Genomic DNA, 22854 nt, shown 5'->3' with positions numbered 1-22854 from the left:
CATAAATGGGAAAAAGACAGTCTATTCAACAAGAACTGCTGTGAAAATGGACAGCTACATGCAAATCAATGAAACTATAACACATCCTCACACCATGCACCAAAATAAACTCAAAATGGCTGAAAGACTTAAATATAAGACAAGACACCATCAAACTCCTGGAAGAGAGCACAGGCAAAACATTCTCTGACATCAACCTCATGAGTATTTTCTCAGGTCATTCCCCCAAGGCAACAGAAATAAGAGCAAAAATAAACCAATGGGACCTAATCAAACTGACAAGCTTTTGCACAGCAAAGGAAACCAAAAAGAAAACAAAAAGACAACTTACAGAATGGGAGAATACAGTTGTAAATGATGCAACAGACAAGGGCTTAATCTCTAGAATATACAACTCAACAGCAAAAAAGCCAAAAACCCAATGGAAAAATGGGCTAAAGACCTGAATACACTTTTCTCCAAGGAATATATACAGATGGCCAACAAGCACTTGAAAAAATGCTCAACATCTCTGATTATTAGAGAAATGCATATCAAAGCTACCATGAGACACCACCTCACACCAGTTAGAATGGCCATCATTAATAAGTTCACAAATAACAAGTGCTGGAGGGGGTGTGGAGAAAAGGGAACCCTCCTGCACTGTTGGTAGGAATGTAAGCTGCTCAACCACTATGGAGAACAGTATGGAGGTACCTTAGAAATCTATATGTAGAACTACCATATGACCCAGCAATTCCACTCTTGGGCATATATCTGGACAAAACTTTCCTTAAAAAAGACACATGCACCCGCATGTTCATTGCAGCACTATTCACAATAGCCAAGACATGGAAACAACTCAAATGTCCATCAACAGATGATTGGATTAGGAAGGTGTGGTATATATACACAATGGAATACTACTCAGCCATAAAAAAGAACAACATAATGCCAACTGCAGCAGCATGGATGGAACTAGAGACTCTCATACTGAGTGAAATAAGTCAGAAAAGACAAATACCATATGATATCATTTATATCTGGAATTTAATATAAGGCACAAATGAACCTTTCCACAGAAAAGAAAATCATAGACTTGGAGAATAGACTTGTAGCTGCCCAGGGGGAGAGGGAGGGAGTGGGAGGGATTGGGAGCTTGGGGTTAAGGGATGCAATCTATTCCTCTTGGAATGGATTTACAGTGATATCCTGCTGTGTAGCATTGAGAACTATGTCTAGATACTTACATTGCAACACAACAATGGGAGGAAAAAGTATTTATACATGTATGTGTAACTTGGTCCCCATGCTGTACAGCAGAAAAAATAAGTTTATATATGTGTGTATATATATACACTAAAAAGTAAAATAATCATTTCTGATTTATTTACAATTTTCTCCTTATCCTTTGAACATATTTTATGTTGGATACATGAGTTTTTTTTACAGTCACCTAAATTATTTTAAAGTCAATATCTTAACAGTGGTTGACAGGGATTGAGTTTTTACCATATGTCATGAATGGTTGTCACCTTTTACATATATTATCTCATTTACTTCCCATAAAAATCTTTGATGTAGAGCTAGTTACCCTGTTATGCAAAAAATAAGAAAACCTGGGCAGAAAGACATTAAATAACCAGCCCACATCATCTTCCAATTAAATATTTTAGCTCAGGTTTGAACCAAATCATCTGACTCCAGGCTTGTACTCTTCAGGACCACACTATGCTATTCAGACTATACAGGCAACTTAGTGATGTGTCAGAATATATTAATGTTATGGAGAAAAGCAATCTCCTACAACTGTGACTCTTGGCTATGAAACTGAATAACCTAGTGGGTGAGCTAGCTTGGGATTGTGATGGCATATGAAGGGTATTTACATATAATTTTCACAAATGTGTTACTTCTTAATCCTGAGAATACAAAGGCTGTTTCATAGAGGGGTGGTACATAATTTACATCCACTTTGTGATCATCTAATTACATTCATGTACAGTGTATCAGGCACTGGACTAGAGTCTGAGAATAATTGTCTAGTATCACACTCACTGCAGTAAATTTAACACTGCCTTAACACTACCTTGGAGGGGGTATGTGCTCTTTTATTATTTTTTTTATTAAAGTATAGTTGGTTTACAATGTTGTGCCAATTTCTGCTGTACTGCAAGGTGAATGAGTCACACACACACATATACACACATACATATACACACACATATATATTCTTTTTCTCATATTATCTTCCATCATATTCTATCTCAAGAGACTGGATATAGTTCCCGGTGCTGGACAGTAGGAAGTCACTGTTTATCCTTTCTATATGTAACAGTTTGCTTCTACTAACTCCAAACTCCCAGTCTATCCCACCACCACCTCCCAACTGAAGCTATTTCTTGACCACAGGAAGGGAGAACTACTTTAAGAGCAAGGATATTTAGATTGTTTCTCTGCTAAAAATATGCTTCTTAGGCACAACTGTCATAGATCAAAGACAATATGGGTAATTTAATTGATTTCCTGCTAAATTCACTAGCAAATGCAATGTTCACAAAACCATGGCTGCTAAACTTGAAAAAGTATTAAGCTTGTCACAATAACAAAAAAGTACAGAGTTTTATTATGATAGTAGCAACTAAAAAGAGGCAAATACAATTTTACTATGGATGAAAAAACTATCTATGGACACTTCTGTTGTTATTGTTTCCATTTAAGTGCCCTCTGAAAAGTTAGAGTCTAATTTAGATAGGGTTGTTTTTTTTTTTCCTGGTTATTTTTATTTTTTTTAATTATCTGCTTTAAGAATCTTTACAATAAAATCCACTTTTTTCTTTATTTTTATTCAATTATAGTTGATTTACAGTGTTGTGGCAATTTCTGCTGTACAGCACGACTGTCATTCATATATATATATATTATATATATATATATATATATATATATATATGCACATATATATAGTTTTTCTCATTATCTTCCATCATGTTCTATCCCAAGAGATTGGATATAGTTCCCTATGCTGTACAGTAGGACCTCACTGCTTATCCATTGTAAATGTAATAGTTTGCATCTACCAACCCCAAACTCCCTGTCATCCAAGTCTGGAAGAATTCAGATGTTCCTAGCACTGATTATACACCTTATATTTTGATATTTATATATTGAATATACACCTTAAATTTCTTTCTTCTCTCTAAATACTATGTGAGTTTCATTTCATATGAAAACACTCCTGTCTTATAGCTTTTTTGAGGCTTTATTACATATAATATCATTGCACAACATGATCTATATCAACTTCTTTAAGTAGGAACTCAAAGACACATGAAGTTGTAATGTGTGTTAAGAAGTTTGATTCTAATTTTGTTTATAAGGCAGATATTAATCTTCACTAATTCCTGGAAAAATAAGTAGGAGTGTAATAGACTTAAGTAAAAGAAGATGCCTTGTGTTCTCATGGACAATGAGCTGATACACTGCAAGCACATGGTGACATGTTTCACTAGCTACTGCCTGAATTATATAGATTGATTTACCACTTAACAACAGCAAAGAAAATTCTCTTAAGTATACCAATTGAAAAGGATGTTTATAAGAAGTATGCAAGAGAACTAGCCTAATGTTTAAACAGCACCTTAATTGCATGAACAATTTAGAGACAGAAAACTAACACCTTGATTTCCCTAATGTAAAAATTGTGTTGATGCCCTTGAAGTATTTTATAAAATGAAACACAAATCAAGGTAATTACAGAATTGCTAATGACTGAAAGTGCATTCTTTGCTGTCTTTTATTTTAGGTGTAGATTTTGTTGGAAAACAATGTCCAATACAGAGACCAAAACTCTGGGAACTGTTGAGGTTCTTATTACTGAGACATGTGGACTGTGAAGAAGCAAATATCTGTACATGCCTGTATCTATATATAAGGTTTTACATGACATGTGGCAATAAGGTGTGATGGTGTGACTGGTGTGTGCCCAGTATACTGGAACCATTCAAAAATGTTACCTGGACATTCTGCTGAGTAACATTAAGCAAGTGGTCAATTAAAACTCTCAAATTTATTTTTGACTAAAGTATATGTCTAGCTCTAATGAGTCTGCACTTGCCTGATTGATTTTTCCTTGTGCTAAATTCTCCATTGTTCTCATCTTGACTGATCTATAATTACCATTACTTCGTTAATTTAAATATTGAATTCCTCCAATATTTTTCTGCCTCATCCACCCTTATGCTTAAATGAGGACTCATTTCAGTCTCTTGGAAGTTTATTAACTACTCACATAATTTTGCAATACCTTCTCCCTTTTTCATAGATCAGCAAATAAGCTTCATCTATTATAAGTTATGATGAGCCGATACAAGTACTATAGAAAACATGGAAGTTAACTTGATTGGAATGAATTTGCCGGTGCCTAAAGATCAATATACTGTTCTTTCTACTCCTACACAGTCATCCTAAAAATATACTATAGATTAAAAGACAATGAGGTATATTTATAATAAGACAGTAAGTATCAATACAAGAAAGCCCTTTGCAGATGGCAATATTGGGGAAGAAGGACACAGATGGATTTGTGTCATCTAGATACTAAAGAGCACAGACCATATGGCTGAAAGAGCTGTTGTAGGAGGGAATGGAAGAGTATTTAAGGACAGGGCCCAGAGAAGTGTCCACGGAGTGCCTGAAGAAGACTGATGGGGACAGCCGAGAATAGCATGTCAGCTTAGAAGCTCACCAAGCATATTTCTAGGCTTGGACAACCAAGTCGAAGGACAAATAAGGTAAGATAAACTCACAGGGTCTCAAGAGGGTGTAATGATGCTGAATAATTAGGATTTAAAGCTAGAAAGGACTTCAGAGATTCCTTTTTTTTTTTCTTAAAGACATAATTGGTAACTTTTTGAGTGCTGCAGACCAATCCTATACTCCCAATCCCAGAGATCTCCTTCAATAATTTCCCTGAAGATGGAAAAGAAAAATCAATTGTTTAATCCATACGAAAAATAAAACCTAAAAAGGAAACCTGCCAACGTAGTTTGACTAGCAAACCATTGGAGTTGTGGTTTAGGCATAATGGATTCTCTCTTCCATTGCCTCTAATCTAATTAATCCCTCATTATCTGTCTCCATTTCAGCAGATGTGTTTACCAGCTAAGTTGCATTAAGATGATTTTTTAATAGCTTCATCTAAAAAAGAAAAATAGATAGGATGTGGGTAAGTGAAGCAAACAGACAGAAACATCAAATACAAAGTCTTTCATTTCTGATGACTGTCACTCTCTTATTACAAGTGTCTTTAGCAGAAACACAACCTCTACCTTTCTGAAAGAGCAGCACATGGAGAGTGGTTAAAATCAGGGTGCTTAAGCCGCACTTCCTAGTTATTACACCTCTATAATTATTAATAATGTCCCCCTTACCTCAAAAAAGTACTCCAATTTGAACAACAAATTATACACTTATCCTAATACACATTGACAGGAATGCTGATTTACATAATGCATTGAAACAAATTTTATATGGCCATTTTAACAGATTAATTCAGTGGATGTTTATAATTTCTCAGTTTTAGAACTAACCAAGACTCCCTAAGAAAGGATTTAAGCTTCACTTATTTGGCGTTTATATTATTTGTTGTCTTTCAACACATTTCTTTTTTGTAAATACGCCAAGAAAATCAAGGTAGAGTTATTTCAAAACAAAAAGAAATACAGTTAAATTTCCTCATACTTGATTATAAATCTTATTCAGTGTTACAAGAGTTTTAAAAAATGTTTTCTTTCAAAAGGAGGGCAACCAACTTTTTTTTTTTTTTTTTTTTTGAGATGGAAGAAAACATATAGATCATTTACCTCAAGTCTTGATTTACTGGAAGAGTGAGTTTATAGAAAACTGAAGCTCAGAAAAATGAAATGACTTATCCAAAGCTGCTTGTCTCATCAGTGTGAGAGCTGGGTCTAAGGACCTGGAATCAAACATGTGCTTCCTTCTGCATTCAGTTCTGCCTCCCGCATTTTACTCTTTATTTATTTTGTTACTTACAATCCTCCTAGTGGAGAGAAAAGTCATCAAAATCTAGCTTTCCAGGAGTTCCCATCATGGATCAGCAGAAATGAATCTGACGAGTATCCATGAGGATGCGGATTCTATCCCTGGCCTTGTTCAGTGGGTTGGGGATCTGGTGCTGCCATGAGCTGTGGTGTAGGTTGCACACGCGGCTTGGATCAGGCATTGCTTTGGCTGTGTTAAAGGCCAGCAGGTGCAGCCCTGATTGGACCCCTAGCCTGGGAACTTCCATATGCCCCAGGTGTGGCCCTAAAAAAAAAAAAAAAAAAAAAAAAACAAAAACAAAAACAAAGTCTGGCTTTCCATAAGCATTTTTCCAATAGCGAAAGGTAGAATGAAAAAGTGAAGGACCCAAAATGCATTTTTTAAAAAAATTTTATGGCCACATCCATGGCATATGGAAGTTCCCATGGCCAGGGATTGAATCATCTGAGTACAGCTATGGCAACACCAGATTCTTAACCCACTACACTAGGCTGGGGATCAAACCCGCACACCACAGTGACCTGAGCCAGTGCAGTCAGATTCCTAATCCACTGCACCACAGTGGGAACACCCCAAAATACAAATTTTATTTTAACAACTTTTCTTTCTGGGGCAAAGTAAGGTAGTGTCCAAAAATCAGCCTTTCAAAATGTCTTAGGATATTGATATTTGACTCTTTCTTGAAATAATGCAAAGAAGATTCTCCCAGTTCTGCCATCTTGACACAGACTCAATGAACAGACTTTACCAGAAGAGAAGAATGGGAACTTTGCGAGGACTGTCCCAGGCAACATCTTTGGGATCAGGAGCTAAACTAAGAAAATTGTAATCAAGATTTACTTTTTTTTTTTCTTTTTAAGGCCACATCGTGGCATACACAAGTTCCCAGACTAGGGATCACATCTGAGCTGCAGTTGCCGGCCTATGCCACAGCCACAGCAATAGAAACACCAGATCCAAGCTGCATCTGTGAACTACACCAAAGCTTGTGGCAATGCCAGATCCTTAACCCACTGAGTGAGGCCAGAGAATGAACCCACATCCTCGTGAATACCAGTCAGGTTCTTAACCCTCTGAGCCACGGTGAGAACTCCAAGATTTACTTCTTAATATTCCGTCTGACACAAAGTTTAATTAACTTTAAAAGCAAATTTTAGGATTAGTTTTGCCAAAAAATTTAAAAAGTTTTTAAAAAGACAAATGTGTTTAAAGCAATGTACTTGTTAAAACAAAAATAGTGAAAAAACCCATCCTTAAGGTGCTTTTATTCCCTTCCTGACACAAATTTAAATATTGTGTTAGACACTGAGTCAAACTAGAATGTGCATTTCAATTCAGGGAAATATGTTTATTTACTGAATTTATCATATCATTTCAATAAATTCACAGAGAAGCAGTTACACTAACAGGATTTTTACAACTCTGAGATTTCTTTCATAAAGATTTAATATATATTTGATGTCCCCATCTGTCTAAAAGATACACAAATTTAGATGAATCATGCTTATTTAAAGATTATTTTCCATCATGGATTCAGTCAATATGCTGTGAATATCCAGTATGGTCATAATTGTGAAAAATTTGATTATCATTTTCAGATCATTTAGATGTGATTTTGACATATTTTTCACAATTACCGATAGGATTTAGCTCTTTGTAACAAATATGTTTGGGAATCATTATTTAAAAAGAAGCAAAGGAAGAAGAAAAATTAAACTAGTATATTTACAGACCAAGCATTACTGAACTCCCATGGCACTTTGTATATTTCTCTATCATGATCACATCACTGTGTTATAATTATTTTTCTTTTTTCCACTAAATCCTAAGCTTGGAAATAAGGGACTCAATCTTCTTCAAGTCCCTAAATTAAGCACAAAACAAGCCATGATTAAGAAGGTAATAGGTTTCTGCTGAATTAATCTGTTGATTAATACATGGATGGTGTATGTATAAAGAGTTGATAAAGAAAAAAGATAAGACAGTCTTGATAAAAGCAGCATGTCAGGTGCAATGAGGATTCTTGGGTAAACTGCTAATGTAACCAGCTCCTTTTTAAGGCAGCATTAACACTGATACAAAAGGAATCACTCAAGGCCAGGATCTGCATATTTGGGGTTAAGACTCAAATATGATCCTGGCATTGTCTCATGAGGAATTTCAGTTCTTAACATTCATAATAGAAGTGGACATTCCACGACTTCGATAGAGTGTATCATTATCACTATTATTTCAGCCATAACCCGTCACCCAACTCTCTCAGGAACTGGATGGATCTTGCAAAAACTCTTTGGCATATTCGCATCATCAACATAGCTATCCCTTGGAGTCAAAGAGATGCAGAACAAAACTCATCAACATGCAACACTTTTTCCTTCCTTGGCCAAACAATTTAATCTAGAATCTTGTTAAAACACCCTTCAAAAGGATAATAAAAGAACTGCCATGAAAGCTTTGTGAGAGTGAGAGGGGTTTCCAGCCAGGCAGCCTCTCCTGAGTCTGACTGCTGATAGCATATGAAAGAGATGTAAGGTAATTACTAGACCCAACAACCATCTAGTGGGTGGAGGGTCAAGACCACTGGATGAGGTATCAATATACTTCTTGGTCTCTAGTTTTGGCCCCACCATTTATCACAGCTCATCTCATTCTCTGAACTTGCATGTTTCTCATGTGTAAAAATCTCTATGTTCCTCTTTCTTTCTTCTATCTATTCAAAATTGATTTGTTGAGCTCCTGCTATGTATCTATCATTCCCTCTGCCCTGAAATATACATACTCATGCCTCAAAGGGTTGGTGCGAAAATGAAATAAAGACATAAGAAACTTGTAAATAGCAGAGCATTATGTAAAAGGAAGAAGTCTGATCGCTGACCTTCCCGTATTTCTGACTAGCCTTAATCCCTGGTCTCCACATTTTATCTTGCTCCCCTCCCACCCTCCACCAAAATGATGATTCACCAAAGGGGGACACTCCAGACAGCATCTTATACTTTGGATCATTTTCTGTAGCTATCGTTTTTACTAGGCTAGTGGAGACACTAACTGCCCCTCCCCTCAACACAAGCACATGCGCAGACACATACAAGTTCATATACGTGCACCATACACACAGTCACAAAACTCGGTAAGTAGTGTGTGTGTGTGTTTTAAAAAAAGGAAGATAAAAAATTCCTTTGCTTATTTCCCAGTAAGCCTATATTAGACTTCTATAAGCAACCAGCTGGAGAATAATTAAAGGCAAAGAGAATAGCACCTAACATGTGCTGCATCCTTACTATTAAATCCATTCAGCCAATCCTTTGAAATAAGTTCCATCATCCTCATTCTATAGAAGATGAAAACAGAAACAGAGACAGGTTGATTACTTATGAATCCATGCAGTTTATGAGTGATAGAGCAAGGATTTAAACCCTGGCTAGTCTGGCTCACAATCACTACTCTCGATCTGTGCTCTCAATCATTACATTACCTCAGATATTGCCTCTGGGTGGCTGCGACAACCGTCACAAAGACCATCCACTAAGGAAAGGGCTCAGAACTTGACTTCCGAAGGCTGTCATTTGCGTCCATAATGAATACCCAACAGTCACTTTTCTGCTATGTGCAAGTTAGGGAAGCAACAGATTTTAAATGAGCATAGCAAATGAGCACACAGATAGCCTAACTCTAAAAAGAAAAAAACCTATATAAATGGTAAATGCAAGGACTTAAAATTCTTAAAGATGGGAAATCTTGACTCTAAGACCAAAGACCCAAATGTACCTCAAAATATCCTAAATATTTGCTATTGTAAGAAATGATCATTAAATTAACAACCAAATGAAAACACATTAAGAGAACATAGTGTATAAAGGCTATGGAAGCAATGGGTTATTAGGAAAGATGTTCCTGTCCTAAAAGAATTCAAACCTATAGAATATGCTTCAGTTATTCAAATGACTAATCCGTGAAGGATATTTTAGCCCTAGATATTGTCAGTAAATGAGGACTTGATATTCTTTATATTATTATTTTATTACATTTACTTTTATATCTACACTCACATTTATATGTATTGTACTATTGTTACATTACATTAACATTCTTAATATTCTACCATTCCATTAGACCATATATAGGTCAAAGGAACTACTTCCTATAACACACTAACTTAAACCATCCCAGAACTCACCCATATAGAGTTCTTTTTCCACATTAACAACTCAAAAAGGACCCCGTGGCTTGCTTTCTTTCCTTGGCAATCTGTCTATCCTCCTTCAACACCATGAGATGCTGAGCTACCTGAGTCTGGGACCCCAAAGGCACAGAGATCCAGCTGATTGAATTCCAATGTCTACATCTGCTTTGTTGTTTATGCTCAATAAAATCATATCACTTAGTGGAATAGGAAGCAAAGTAGAAGACATGCAGCAGCTCAGGTTCAAAGCCAATGTTGCCACTGTTCCTTCCTTCACATCCCTCTGAGTTCACCACAGCTAGGAACAATGAGTCAGATTTGAATTGTTCCCAATTTCTACACTTTTTGGTCTCGCATAGAGAGGGCAGCCAAATGGTGATGGGAGCCATGTAGGGATGGGGGAATGGGGAGGAAGAAGGAGCAGTGTGCTTCTGTTCCTGAGAAGAGCAGGCACATGGTATGGCTGCTCCTGCCAGCAGCCACACTGACAGCTCAGCATCTTTCCTTCTCAGCCCAAACACCCCTGGCAAGAGCCCCATCAGGAGGCTTTGAGAGAATGGTGCCAAGGAAGGTCGGAAGGCACAGAGAAGCTTCAGGGTTGCTGAAGCATCCACATCAGGGCAGGACTGAATTTTTTATGACTGCCTTAAGTACAGTGTGAAGTTCTCCGTGGTTCCACTGTTGCCTCAGCGTCTCACAAGGGATTTGACACAGGGCAGGTCCTCATAAAATATCTGCTGAAAGTAGGCATCAATGGAGGGGATACCAGCCCTCCAGGATTCAGTCAATTTCTCTGGCTCCTCAAGCATATTCAGGCAATTGTAGGTACCTTTGATTCCAAGGACACAGTGGCTGTCTATTTTCAATAAAACAGCAGCTTGAGTCTACTTCCCTACATCTACCTTCTTTCTCTTGGACTGTCTTTTGTTTGCTTGAGCAAGAATCTGAACTCATTCCAGGCTTCGTTTTATTTTAAGAGAAAATCAGAAATCTAATCAGAGCTGTATATTCTTTGCCTCTGTCTCAGTCATCTGCCTGTCTTCCTCCTTCCCTCTTTCTCTGCCTACACCCTCCCTTTTCTTACTCTCCCTGCCTTCACCTCCCTTCAACCCTCCTCCCTCCTTCTCTCTCTATAAATTAAATGCAATAGCTCATTTTAAATATGATGTCAAGTTAAGATCATAATGTTTTGTATGTGAAAATGAAATCTGTCCTTTGGGAACTCTTTTTGCTTTATTGTGCCTTAAAAAATTAAACTCTGTGTCAAGAGGACTTAATTTTGCTTTCCAACTTTTACCTTTGTAAATAATAAGTGTGTGTGTGTGTGTGTGTGTGTGTGTGTGTGTGTGAGGGAGAGAGAGAGAGAGGGAGAGAGAGAGAGAGACAGAGACAGAGAAAGAGAGAGAGAGATGGAGAAGTTCTCTGTAGAAAGGGAATATTTGGGAGCTTCTGTTAAGTGTTCTAATTAATTGTAATTATATTTTTAATATATCGGCAATGAATTTACTCCAAACAGACCAATAATTCAGCAGCAAAACTTTAAAAAATAAAACTTTCCTTAAAAGCAAATTAGTTACAGACACATCTGAATACTGTACAGACGGTATATAAAATGTATACAAGTTGTCTTTGGAGTGTCATCTGATTTTAGTTCAAAGGTTTTTCTGTTGTCCCTGTGCCTTACAGAGAATGTAGTTTAAAAGCAAGAGTAACTTGGTATTGGACTTTTTAAAGCACAGCTAAAAATTCCACTTGCTGGGGTAGGTTTATATGAGTTGAACGGCCACGCAAGTCGCTTATTCTAGGAACACTTCCTAACCAAGAATTCTGACCGTTAATGACCTCCAGGGGTAGAGATGATAACTTTTCAAACTCGGTGGTAGTACGGACACAGGTAACAAGCATCCTCTGGTACTGTGTGTCCTCACTATGCGGTCTTGTAATATAGAAAAAAGAAAGACAGACCAAGAAACTGCTATTTTAAGTATGGAGAAAAGCTACATTCACTGTTCAGCCATATAAGGAAGTTAAACATTACAGAGCCAGTTTAGGCAGTGACAGAAAGCTGTTAATAAAGGTTCTTTACTATTTAGGAACAAGGGGAAATAAATAGTGTGAGAAAGAAGAGAAGAGACAGTAATTGGGCAGGTCAGGTACATGGAGGGATTATAGCATTTAGAATTTTTCTTGCTTCTCAAACTCAGTTAACCACCGCCCTTAATGGAATGGGGGAGGGGGCGTTGTGGTGCACACATGTTCAAGAATTCCAGAAAAGATACATGACTGCCCTAGTTTCTCCCCTGTGAAGCTGCATGACCACGTGTAGTTAGGGTTACAGCACCAGAAGCCTCCTACATGCCTGTCCTCACCTCACCTACGAAATCTACTGAAGAACAGCCCCAAGGAAGCACTGTATCCCTTACAGTCAAGCGGCCCTACTGCTGAATTCTAGATCCTCCCTCATTAGCTGTGTGACTCAAAGAAAGTTCCTTTCAAAGCCTCAATTTCTTCATCTGTGAGCACATATACTAGCTTCTAATACAGCTGTTGTGAGGAATAAGTCAAATATCATACATAAAACAGCATGAAACCTGGCTGTCAAGACATCCTAGTGTCACCTCAGCCACCATTGTCAACTCCCACATCACCGTCATATCCAAAACAACCACCTCCAAAATCACCAGCATCACCACTATCACCAACACCATCACTATCATATCCAAACCACCACCTCCAATACCACCAGCATTACCACTATCATCCTCACTAGCACAATTACCAACATCATCACCACCTTGACCACCAGCATCCTCATGTTACAGGTGAGGAAGCTGATGTAAAGCTGAAGTAACTTGCTGAGAGTTACAAAGCTAGTAGGAGACAAAGATAGAGCTCAGACTTGGTGTGGAACCCCAGCCCAGACCTCCTCTGAAGCCCACCTTTGATCACAGAAGGTCTAACATGAAAAAGTGGGGGTGGTTTTGGTTTCAAGAGTCACTACAGGGCTTCAAGGGTACCCAGCACTCAGGACCCTCTCATCCCTAAGCCTAAAAATTGTATCTAGAAATACAATAACCCAGGTTATGTCCTTTGATATCTGAATTAAGAGACATGGTAAATTTCTCCTGGTTTCTGCTTTTGGTTGTTTTTGCCCCTTCCCTCCACATCTTCAACCCTCACAAAAAAACACCATGCCTATTTTCCTATCTGACCCTGCGGAGACATTATAAGAAGGAAAGAAAATGTCATGTAGAGCACGAGTCCTGGGGAGAAAGGCAGGAAATGAAAAGGCATTGTTTATTTCGCCTGGCTCTACAGTGAGACAGCTGTATAGGCCTGTGAAAAGAATGAGCCCTGGCTGGCTCAACCTTTGGCAACCAGATCTGGTATTACGTAGGCGGTATGGCGAGCCAGGAGAGGAAGCAAAGGAGGAGATTTCCTTTAATTCTGCCCATATTGTTGACCACTTGTTTTCCCTTCCAGGACCTTCTGGATTTCCCCACTACCAGGACAGAAAGTGCAAGGCGTGTGGGAAGCCAGCAACCAAACTCCACGGGCTGCCACAGCTGCTGGCCTGCTCCATCAACCCCTTCCATAGGGCTCCCCTCTGCCGCCTCACCCAAGGCAGTTACAAAGATCATCTCTAGAGCCACTGACCCATCTTACATTTGGCTGCCTTCTCTGCCTTTCCTGCCACCTGGCCCAGAGCCACTTCTGTTTTACCGTTGCAAGTATAACACTCAAGAATGGCATGGCATTAACGGTGTACCGGGGCCTGACAGTTTTCTCATCTTGAAGAATGAATCTCCAGTGAGCAGATTTCAGTCACCGTGACAGAACATCATGGAGATGGGTTGTAGGAAAAACCTCTCTGGTTCTCAACAGAGTATAACCCACAGGCAATATTCCACACCTCAGCTAAGAAGGACAGAGCATCATAACAACAAACAAAACCCTATTATAGGCGTGATACCCTCCAGGTTGCTCCATTCAAAGGAATTAAGCATGTTTAAATCTCCTTCCATGGGTTACAAGGTCCTTGGGGAAGAGAACCAAAGAAAATGTCTCCCCACTTCACAATGTGATGGGACATCTGCTCGGCTTCTACCAAGATGATGGCTGAAGCTGCACACTGATGACTCTGAGAAAACGAAGTGAGAGGGGAGGCAAAATGGGTTAAAGGCTGCTGACTAAAGGATTAAAGGAGGTCAAAACCATTTGGAGAGACCAAGGACAAACCCATAAAGTGCAAAATAAAACACTGATAACATTTTACCAGAGATCTTGTACATTTTCTTTAGAAACTATAAGAGGCAATGAGATAGAGAGGAGCAAGCTCATATATATATATATTTTTTTAAAGTAGACCAGGTTTTCTTATTTAAAATTTTTCAAATTTTTATTTCACTGTAGTCAAAAAACACTTGACAAGATCTAGCCTCTTGATAGATTTTTAAGTGCCAGGCACAATATTGCTATCTATAGAGACAATGTCATAAAGCAGACTTTTAGAACTTACTCGTTTTGCATTACTGAAACTTAATACCTGTTGATTAACAACTTCCCATTTCCCTTTCCCTGTCCCTGGCCACCACGATTCTTCTCTTTGCTTCTATGAGTGATGTCCCCATTTTTTTTTTTTTTTTTTGGTCTTTTCAGGGCCACACCTGTGGCCCATGGAAGTTCCCAGGCTATGGGGTCAAATTGGAGCTTCAGCTGCTACCCTACACCACAGCCACAGCAATGTGGATACGAGCAGCATCTCAGCTTAGGACAACTTTGGATCCTTAACCCACTGAGCAAGGCCAGGGACCAAACCTGCATCCTCATGGATACTAGTTGGGTTCCTTACTAGTGAGCAATGATGGGAACTCCCCCCTTTTCCCCCTTTTTTTCTTTTTTCCTTTTTTTTTCTTTCCCTGTTTTAGATATCTCATATAGGTAGAATCATGCGGGATTTGTTATTTCAGGACTGGCTTAAAGGGATATATATTCAGATTAATTTAAACACCCTCATAATGATTTAAAATCCCATTAAAGAAAAGGAATGTTCACTAAGACTTTCATTAATATTGATAAACATCCTATTTATTGAAAATGTCCATACACTCAGGTTCACCAAGTTGTAATTTCATCTTAAAATGCACATCACATTTTTCTCTCCAATTATGTCTTCTGGGGTTGCAAATATTGTGCCCCAGATCAAGGCTTCTTCTCCCTACAGCTTATACCATATATTTGTGATGATTTCTGTACTTAACAAAATATGTTATCTCATAATCTCCCATTTTAGAGCATTTGGAAGATATGTTCTTTGTTTCCTTCATAATGATTAGCTTAGCTTCATACTTAATAAATACGTGCAGATTGATTGATATATAAATTCTTCTCTTACTCTGAACCAGTGAGGCAGTCAGCCCCCTGTGTGACGGTCTTGAATGATGACTCAGAAAAGAGTCCATAATTTAAATACTTCACTGTGTCTAAACTATGAAATCTCCTCATTTGCTAAGATAAAAATTTATTTACATAGCTACATTAGAACCCCAAACTCTAATTAGCAGTGGGAAAATGAGATTATTACGGCAAACATGGTAAACTAGCCTTCTGAACAGTTTAGGCCCCGGGCAGCAATGAATTAGAAGTTGGAAGTTGTTTTTTGACTTTTGCCCTGTCTTATTTTTATAATAGCTATGCTTTCATGAAAACATATGCATTTATACAAACATTTCTTGTTAAATTTACATTTACAGATGATACTGCATGTGGTTCGCTTCTAGGAAGAGATAAATATTCCAGCCTAAAAAGATAATCCACCAAAACAGAAATCTATTAAAATCCTAAAATTATTCCATGTAAATGGTTTTCATTACTGAAGAAAATTTTATGTCAATGAAATTATCATGCTTCCATCATTTTAATAGGCTAAATGCTGCAGATAAAATTCTGCCAAAAGTAAATCTTGAATATGTTGGACTAGCCTTTCTATATGCGAATAGCCTTTCTTGTCTAACATTATTTTTCCTAGTATTTTTTTATCATTTCTGATTCCTCCAAACACATACCATTATTATTCTTGTTCTGATCATTTCATATTTTCTTAATATTCCTTTCATTTTTTAAAATAACTGGCTGACTTCCTAAAGAATATGGGTAATGTAAATAGCAAAAACAAAGTGTTTATTTTCTCTGGAACATAATAATGATGATTCCATAAACCTAGATAATACTAAAATTTTATTTTTCTTTTTATTTTTCAAAAAAAGTGATGTAAATATGAATTCAAGAGCTGTATCTGTTGAGATGTCTTGCATGTTGTATTTGCTAGAGTTAATGAAGTTACAATCCTACTTGAAAATGTAACAGTTTTGAAGGCAAAATTAATTTTGGACAGAGCCTTTGCTTAACAAATTATAGCTAGAAACTCCCAGTAAGCTGATTTGCTAAGCAAGATATTATGTAAATTTTCCAACCTACGTACTTTGTTTTCCAACTTTGCATTTTAAATATATAACAGTCAATGCTCATGATCTTTTGAGTAATCTTCCAAAAATGATATTATTGCTGGGCTATAACTAAGTAATTAAATTTAATTTGTATCTACATTAGTTTAATTAACCTTAACATTTTCCAGAACAGTCAAGCTAATGCTAGACCTTGGAAAACCAAACAATATTTTGTACTAATTACTATCCCTAAACTAGCATCATTAACAAACATCGAGAATGAACATTAGTAGCACTTCAAATTTGTGGATATCACCTATCAAACCACAAATCAAAATAGCATTCTTCATTTATTTTTTTATTATCTGTTAACATTAAACAGAATTCCCTGTTGAAAGTCAAAATTATCTGGCATGGGTTTAGTATATGTCATTAATCGAGTTCATACAAAAGCATGTGCTAACTGTTAATTATGTCTATTTAATGAGTTTTTGCATTGTAATTTTAAAACGTTTTGCCAAGAATATGTTTTATTACAGACTATAAACACAGACTATAAGCACCACTTACCTCTTATTGATATTTCCCTCAAATACAGATTTTTGATCTTAAAAAAGTCATTGAAATAATTGAACTCATTTTTATAAAAATATGAACGAATAGGTACAGATTATGCTTCTATTATGAATTTAAATGACTTCCTCTACACTAAAAATGAGGTCAAAGATTAGGAATCTATCTTACTCTTGAGAAAAATGAATCAATAAAGCTGGCTGGCTCTTGATCTCCAATCCTTATCTGATTGAACCCTATACCTACCTTGGTTAATGGCTTAAAATTAGATATACTTTAAATTCAGCCTTTTCCAGGAATCTCTTTATGGCACTCTGGAAAGACTCATAAATTCTGGCTTTGTAAGCAGCATTAAACAAATCAAAAAAAAAAAAAGTTTTTTTTTAAGTATCTAATAAAGCCCAGTGGAGCCCCAGCTACATATTGCAGGTTTTTGAGAAAGCCCTCTCTCAAGATTCACTGTGTAACTGGATGAAACATAAACTCATTTTTAAGGATAAACTGAGTTGAGCCTACACAGTTCAACTTCATTGCATGATGACGAACCCTCACTTGGATCTGACTGTGCAGATCTGGCATTGGGAACAACTACCAGAGGAAAAATGATCCATCAAAAAAAATTAAAAGAATAAGAGATCTTTGATCATATTATGCTTTTCTAGAAGCATTATGTTTAAATCCTTGGTGCTTCGCTGAAGGCTAAGTCCAGTCACCATTGTAATAAACGTCTTCAAGTAACAGGCCTCTTAACCCTCTTTGAACCTCATCAGTAGGAAAACTCTTTAACATTCATATGAAAATGTAGGAAGAAAAAAAAAGTAGGACTGTAATTTCATTTCACTTATAAATAAATAAAATGTTTTGCCACTTCTAACATTTCATATTTCAACGAAGCAAAATAAAATGCAAGAAGAATCTTAAAAAACTAGGAATTGGGAAGTGATCTAAAATCCTCCTAAGATCACAAATCCAGAGAGGGCTCGCTGAAAATTCCACCAGTTGTGACCAGTGTTCACAAGACACCTAAATTTTTAAGGTGAAAATTGGCAATATTCCTTTCTTAGCAAGAATTAAATCAATTTAATGGCATGCAGTGCATATTTTAAATGGAGCTTGGCAGAATAATTATACCACCAAATCACTTCTCTTTTTTCCCTTTCTGCTTTTTCTTCTTCTATTATACTGTACCCAAAAGAAAGTGATTTATTTGTGGTTTGGTCAAAGTCCCAGACAGCAAACTAGATAGGGAAAGCCTGTCTCAAACAAGCACAGAGCCATTATTCTCAAGAGGAAGCAAGATCAAATTTTCTTGAGAAAACATCCTAAGGAAAATGGGTAAACAAAATAAAATACCAATTTGGTCATATTTAAGAACTACCCTTGTGAGTTCATTTAATAACTTCAGGAATATGCAATACACTTTTACATGGATTACAAGTGCTATCTAATACAAGAGGGGTCAATAACTGAAATGACTGGAAAAGGTAATGAGAAAACTCCTAGCAAAGAAACCAAGTTTACATGCTAATATGAGCAGGGTCATATTCAATGAAGGCCTTGGGGAAAATCCTTTCTTGCGTATATAGAATACTCACATGCTACTGACTGTATTCCTATATTTCAGTAAAATATGTGTCCCATCAAAACACATCTCACTAAGTGGAACCCTGACAGCATAAGAACCAACGTAAAATAGATATTCAGCAAATGCTATCCCACATACACACCCGAAACTGGCAATTATCATATCTCTTTCCTTGGTTTCATTGTGATATCACCCTAATTATCCACCTCTATAATACAGTGTCAAAGAAGTGAAAGGCACTGGACAGCTCTTTCTGGAAAAATCTGTTCCCAGTGACCCCCCCCCCCACTTTGTGTCTATCTTCCCTACACTTATTGTAGGAGAAATTTCATCTTAGAGAGAATGTACTTGCCATTTGATATATCACATACCATTTACACAAGGGTTAACCATTTTAAGAACAAACTGTATTTTATATTTTTTTCTGAAAGTGTTACATTGCCAATGATTTCACCAACATATTCATTCAACATCCTTTTATTATATGGCAGATATTATAGTTTCCTTCCTTCCTTCCTTCCAGTTTGGATATTGCTCATTGGGTCTCATTTTGGGGTTTGTTTTTGGTGAGTGCCCCCTCCACCCCTAGGCAAGAAGCTGTTAGCTGTCAATAGAAAAAAATTATTGCACAATCACACATTCTGTTTTAAAGTGTTGGCAAGTGTCACCATAAAGTGCCAATAGGAAGAGTAAATTGCTCCCCACTTCTTTTCTCTGATCTGCTCCCGTCCACTAGGATTCTTGGATAGAATCTCCTTTTTCTTCCCATCCTTACACCAGTAGGGAAAAAGGATTTGTTTAATCATGTAAGTAAAATCAGACTGGGACTTAAATAGGAGCTATATGACATTTTCCCCCACTGGTATAAAACTGAAAAGGCAAGATTAGCCAATAAGTCATATTTAGCATTAGCATTTAAGCAGAAACATCATCATATATTATCACAAAGACAGCGTCAGATAAAAGTAGCAGAAATTGTTTCAGCCAGCCCTGGTAGCCAGGAAATTCTTTTCAGAGATGCTTCCTTTTTGGGCTTTCCCAATTTGTACTCAGTAACGAAGTTAGGACATAATGTTATGTTTTAAATATCCCCTTTCTGTGTGTATATTATGTGATCAAGCTAGAATACAAAATTTTCACCCCATCATATGGAACTGGATAAACTGTCAGAAGACTCATTCTATCATGATCTATAAATTTACTTAAAAACTGTAAAAGTACAAAAGTAAAAATAAAATCAAATGAAGACCTCTGTATATACAGTATATTGATAAGTAGCACACAAGCTAGAAGCTAGGATATTTTGATATCTTGAAAGTGGTCTTGTGTAGTAACGATTCCATTCTTTCTTGGCCATTTAGTCTTTCAAAACACGCACATGCTTATACATCTGCAAATGCACTCAACCATACGCACAGGGATTAAAAAAAAAAGAACTTACACAATTTCATCGTTCTGGAACTCGAGCTCACCACAGGTGTCCTCAAAGTCCTCCCCTCCGCCTCTGGCAGTGCCTTCAATGGTTTTATAGGGAACAATAACATTTCCTCGTGCTCCAGATGTTCTCAATACTTTCACCTCCATGATGCCAATGCTCTCACTCACATGAGTCACAGGTTCTTCAAAAGTAAAGATGCCTGCGTGGTCATCATCAAAAATAGTCACGGTGGCAGTGGAGGGAGATCCCAGGCAAGCAAGGGTAGAGACATGATTGGCTTCCAGGATGCCATCTTCTGAAGCTTCTGAAGACACTTTGACATTGCTGAGATGCACAAGGAAATTCTCATCCTCCTCAAAGATATCATCATCAATGATGCCAACTCTTATTTCCTTCTGGGTCTCACCGGGCTTAAAAACCACAGTTCCTTCAGTAAATTCATAATCAGACCCCGCGTTGGCTGTGCCATCCTCCGTTCTAAAGTCAACAAACACCGTGTTGGTCAAATCACCACCTCTGCGGATAATAGTCAGGGCTACGGTACCACAGTTCTCCAGACACTGATAGGTCCCTTGTTCAAAGAAAATCTTACTCACTGGGTCATTTTCAGCCACTTCCGTGTTGACCTCGTGCATGCTGACAGCCTTCCTTGCTTGGTCAGCTGCATGCCTCTTTAAAATGTTGCCTGCTCCAGTCATCAGGCGGGTAGCTTGAATGCGGTAAAATGCTCGACTTTTTTGTTGCTGACTTAAGACTTGGTAGTTGGCTAATTCTATTAATTGCTCTATTTCTTTCTCTGGATGCTTCTGCTTGAGTTCCTTCAGAATCCGAGCCATTTCTCGCCTGGCCTCCTCATCATCTTGGTCTCTCTCATCAACCTCCAGAACCAGAGCACCATCTAAGAAATTGTCAACGTGAGAATTGACCACTTTCCCATCCATTTCAATTTCAGTCTTGGAAGATGGTCTATCTCCTTCATGTTCAATAATCATTCCTCTCTGCTTGCCAGCTCGGTACCTTTTATAGACATACTTATAAAACAGAAGCCTCCTATCTGCCACCCAAGCAAACACAACACAGATAGGAAAGAAGAAGAATGTAAGCAAACCTTCCCAGACCTCCACGACTCCAGGAGAGATGACAGACAGGATAATGTAAAGCCAGGTATAGGCAAAGATGCTCCAGGCTGCCGTCACAAAAAACACACGCAAATGCTTAATCTTCCTTGTCTCCCCATCTGGGACCACGTAAACACAAAGTGCTATGATGATGAACATATTGAATGCAGCACTTCCCACAATGGTGCTAGGACCAAGGTCTCCGGCTGTGAAGTTATGGCCACACACTTCAATGACTGAAAGGAGAATCTCTGGAGCTGAAGATCCCAGGGCCATCAAGGTTAGGTTAGAGACCGTCTCATTCCAGATCCTCACAGTTGTCTTGGTGGTCTCTCCATTGGGCTTCTTTATGGTTATTTCTTTTTCTTGAGATGTGATGACTTCTATAGAGGACATGAACCGGTCGGCAATGATAGAGACACCAAGGAACATGTAGACCATGGCCACGAAATACACAGTAGCTCTAGCAATTTTGTCCCCGAAGGAAGGGTCCTGGGGCTCCCAAATGGGTAAAATCACCCCTTTCTTACAGTAATAGGAACCAGTACACTCGCTGGTCTCATTGCCTTCTTCCATTTCAGTCTCAGCACTTATATGGTCCACGTGAGAAAACAAGAGGGCCACCATGGCCAACAGATGAAATCCCATTGAAAAGGTGGGTGAGAGATGTAATTGCAGCATGTTGTAGGATGGCAGCATTGCAAATGTCCCCACCTACTGGGAAAAATAAGATGGGAGGAGGATGGGAAAAAAAATCACATCATTAGATCCAAATCCAAAGCATACCTAATTACTTTTTTTTTATTACTTTTAGCAATGATTTGTTTATATTTTGACTATCACAACATCTACAGTGAATCCTGATTTTAAGACTCCATCTGCGATTAAGCAATATTTGTAAAGTTTACAACTCAGTTTCTCTACTTGTAGATTTTCTACATGTTGTCCCCATTCACTGAGCAATGTACCCATTTATTGGAAGGAAAATTTCAGTTATAACTTAGCTTTGTTGAATACACATGTATGCATACTAATAGCCAATAAGAAAAGGCAAACACTTTTGCAACATTAAATAGTTTTGCCTTTGTTGCCAAAGCAGATTTTATTTTAAATTTAACAGTACCCTGTTAAGAATATGTTATGAAGTTTAGACTTGAACAACTCTTCCAACACAAGGCCTGGTGATGATCTTAAATTCTGGAGCACGGCTGACACCATGTTTCATTAAATCACATCCTATGGTTCTTGGAAACACAGAAAAATCTTCAAGCTTGCCTGCATTCAAGGTTAACGGTATTTGTACTTGGGGAAAAAAAAAAGCTGCAATAAAGCAATATTTCCACACATGAAATACAGTTTTTCAAAGCATGTTTTGATGAGAGCACATTTCCTCCTCATTTTCCACCAGCCTAGGTCTCCTGATGCATTAGAAGCTGGGCATCTGTTTTTTCAAGTACAGCTCTGCACATCTG

At 37.7% G+C, this 22854-nt stretch overlaps 1 protein-coding gene across 27 annotated transcripts in view; it reads right to left on the bottom strand.

Annotated features, from left to right (window-relative positions):
* The window catches only part of SLC8A1 (solute carrier family 8 member A1), a 433804-nt gene that overhangs the window by 338072 nt on the left and 72878 nt on the right, over positions 1-22854 (bottom strand). For 17 of the 27 annotated variants that reach the window (XM_021088307.1, XM_021088317.1, XM_021088325.1 and 14 more), the window contains one exon: positions 20268-22096. In XM_021088307.1, the coding sequence (XP_020943966.1) occupies positions 20268-22096 (1829 nt within the window). Of the gene's footprint in view, positions 1-20267; positions 22100-22854 lie in introns of all 27 variants that reach the window. The other 10 variants (XM_021088315.1, XM_021088333.1, XM_021088318.1 and 7 more) reach the window with 1 other exon arrangement.

Source organism: Sus scrofa, chromosome 3 (genome assembly GCF_000003025.6).
Source record: "Sus scrofa isolate TJ Tabasco breed Duroc chromosome 3, Sscrofa11.1, whole genome shotgun sequence".
NCBI classification, from domain to species: domain Eukaryota; kingdom Metazoa; phylum Chordata; class Mammalia; order Artiodactyla; family Suidae; genus Sus; species Sus scrofa.
Note: the sequence above shows the minus strand (reverse complement) of the source record. Positions and strands in the feature narration are given on the sequence as shown.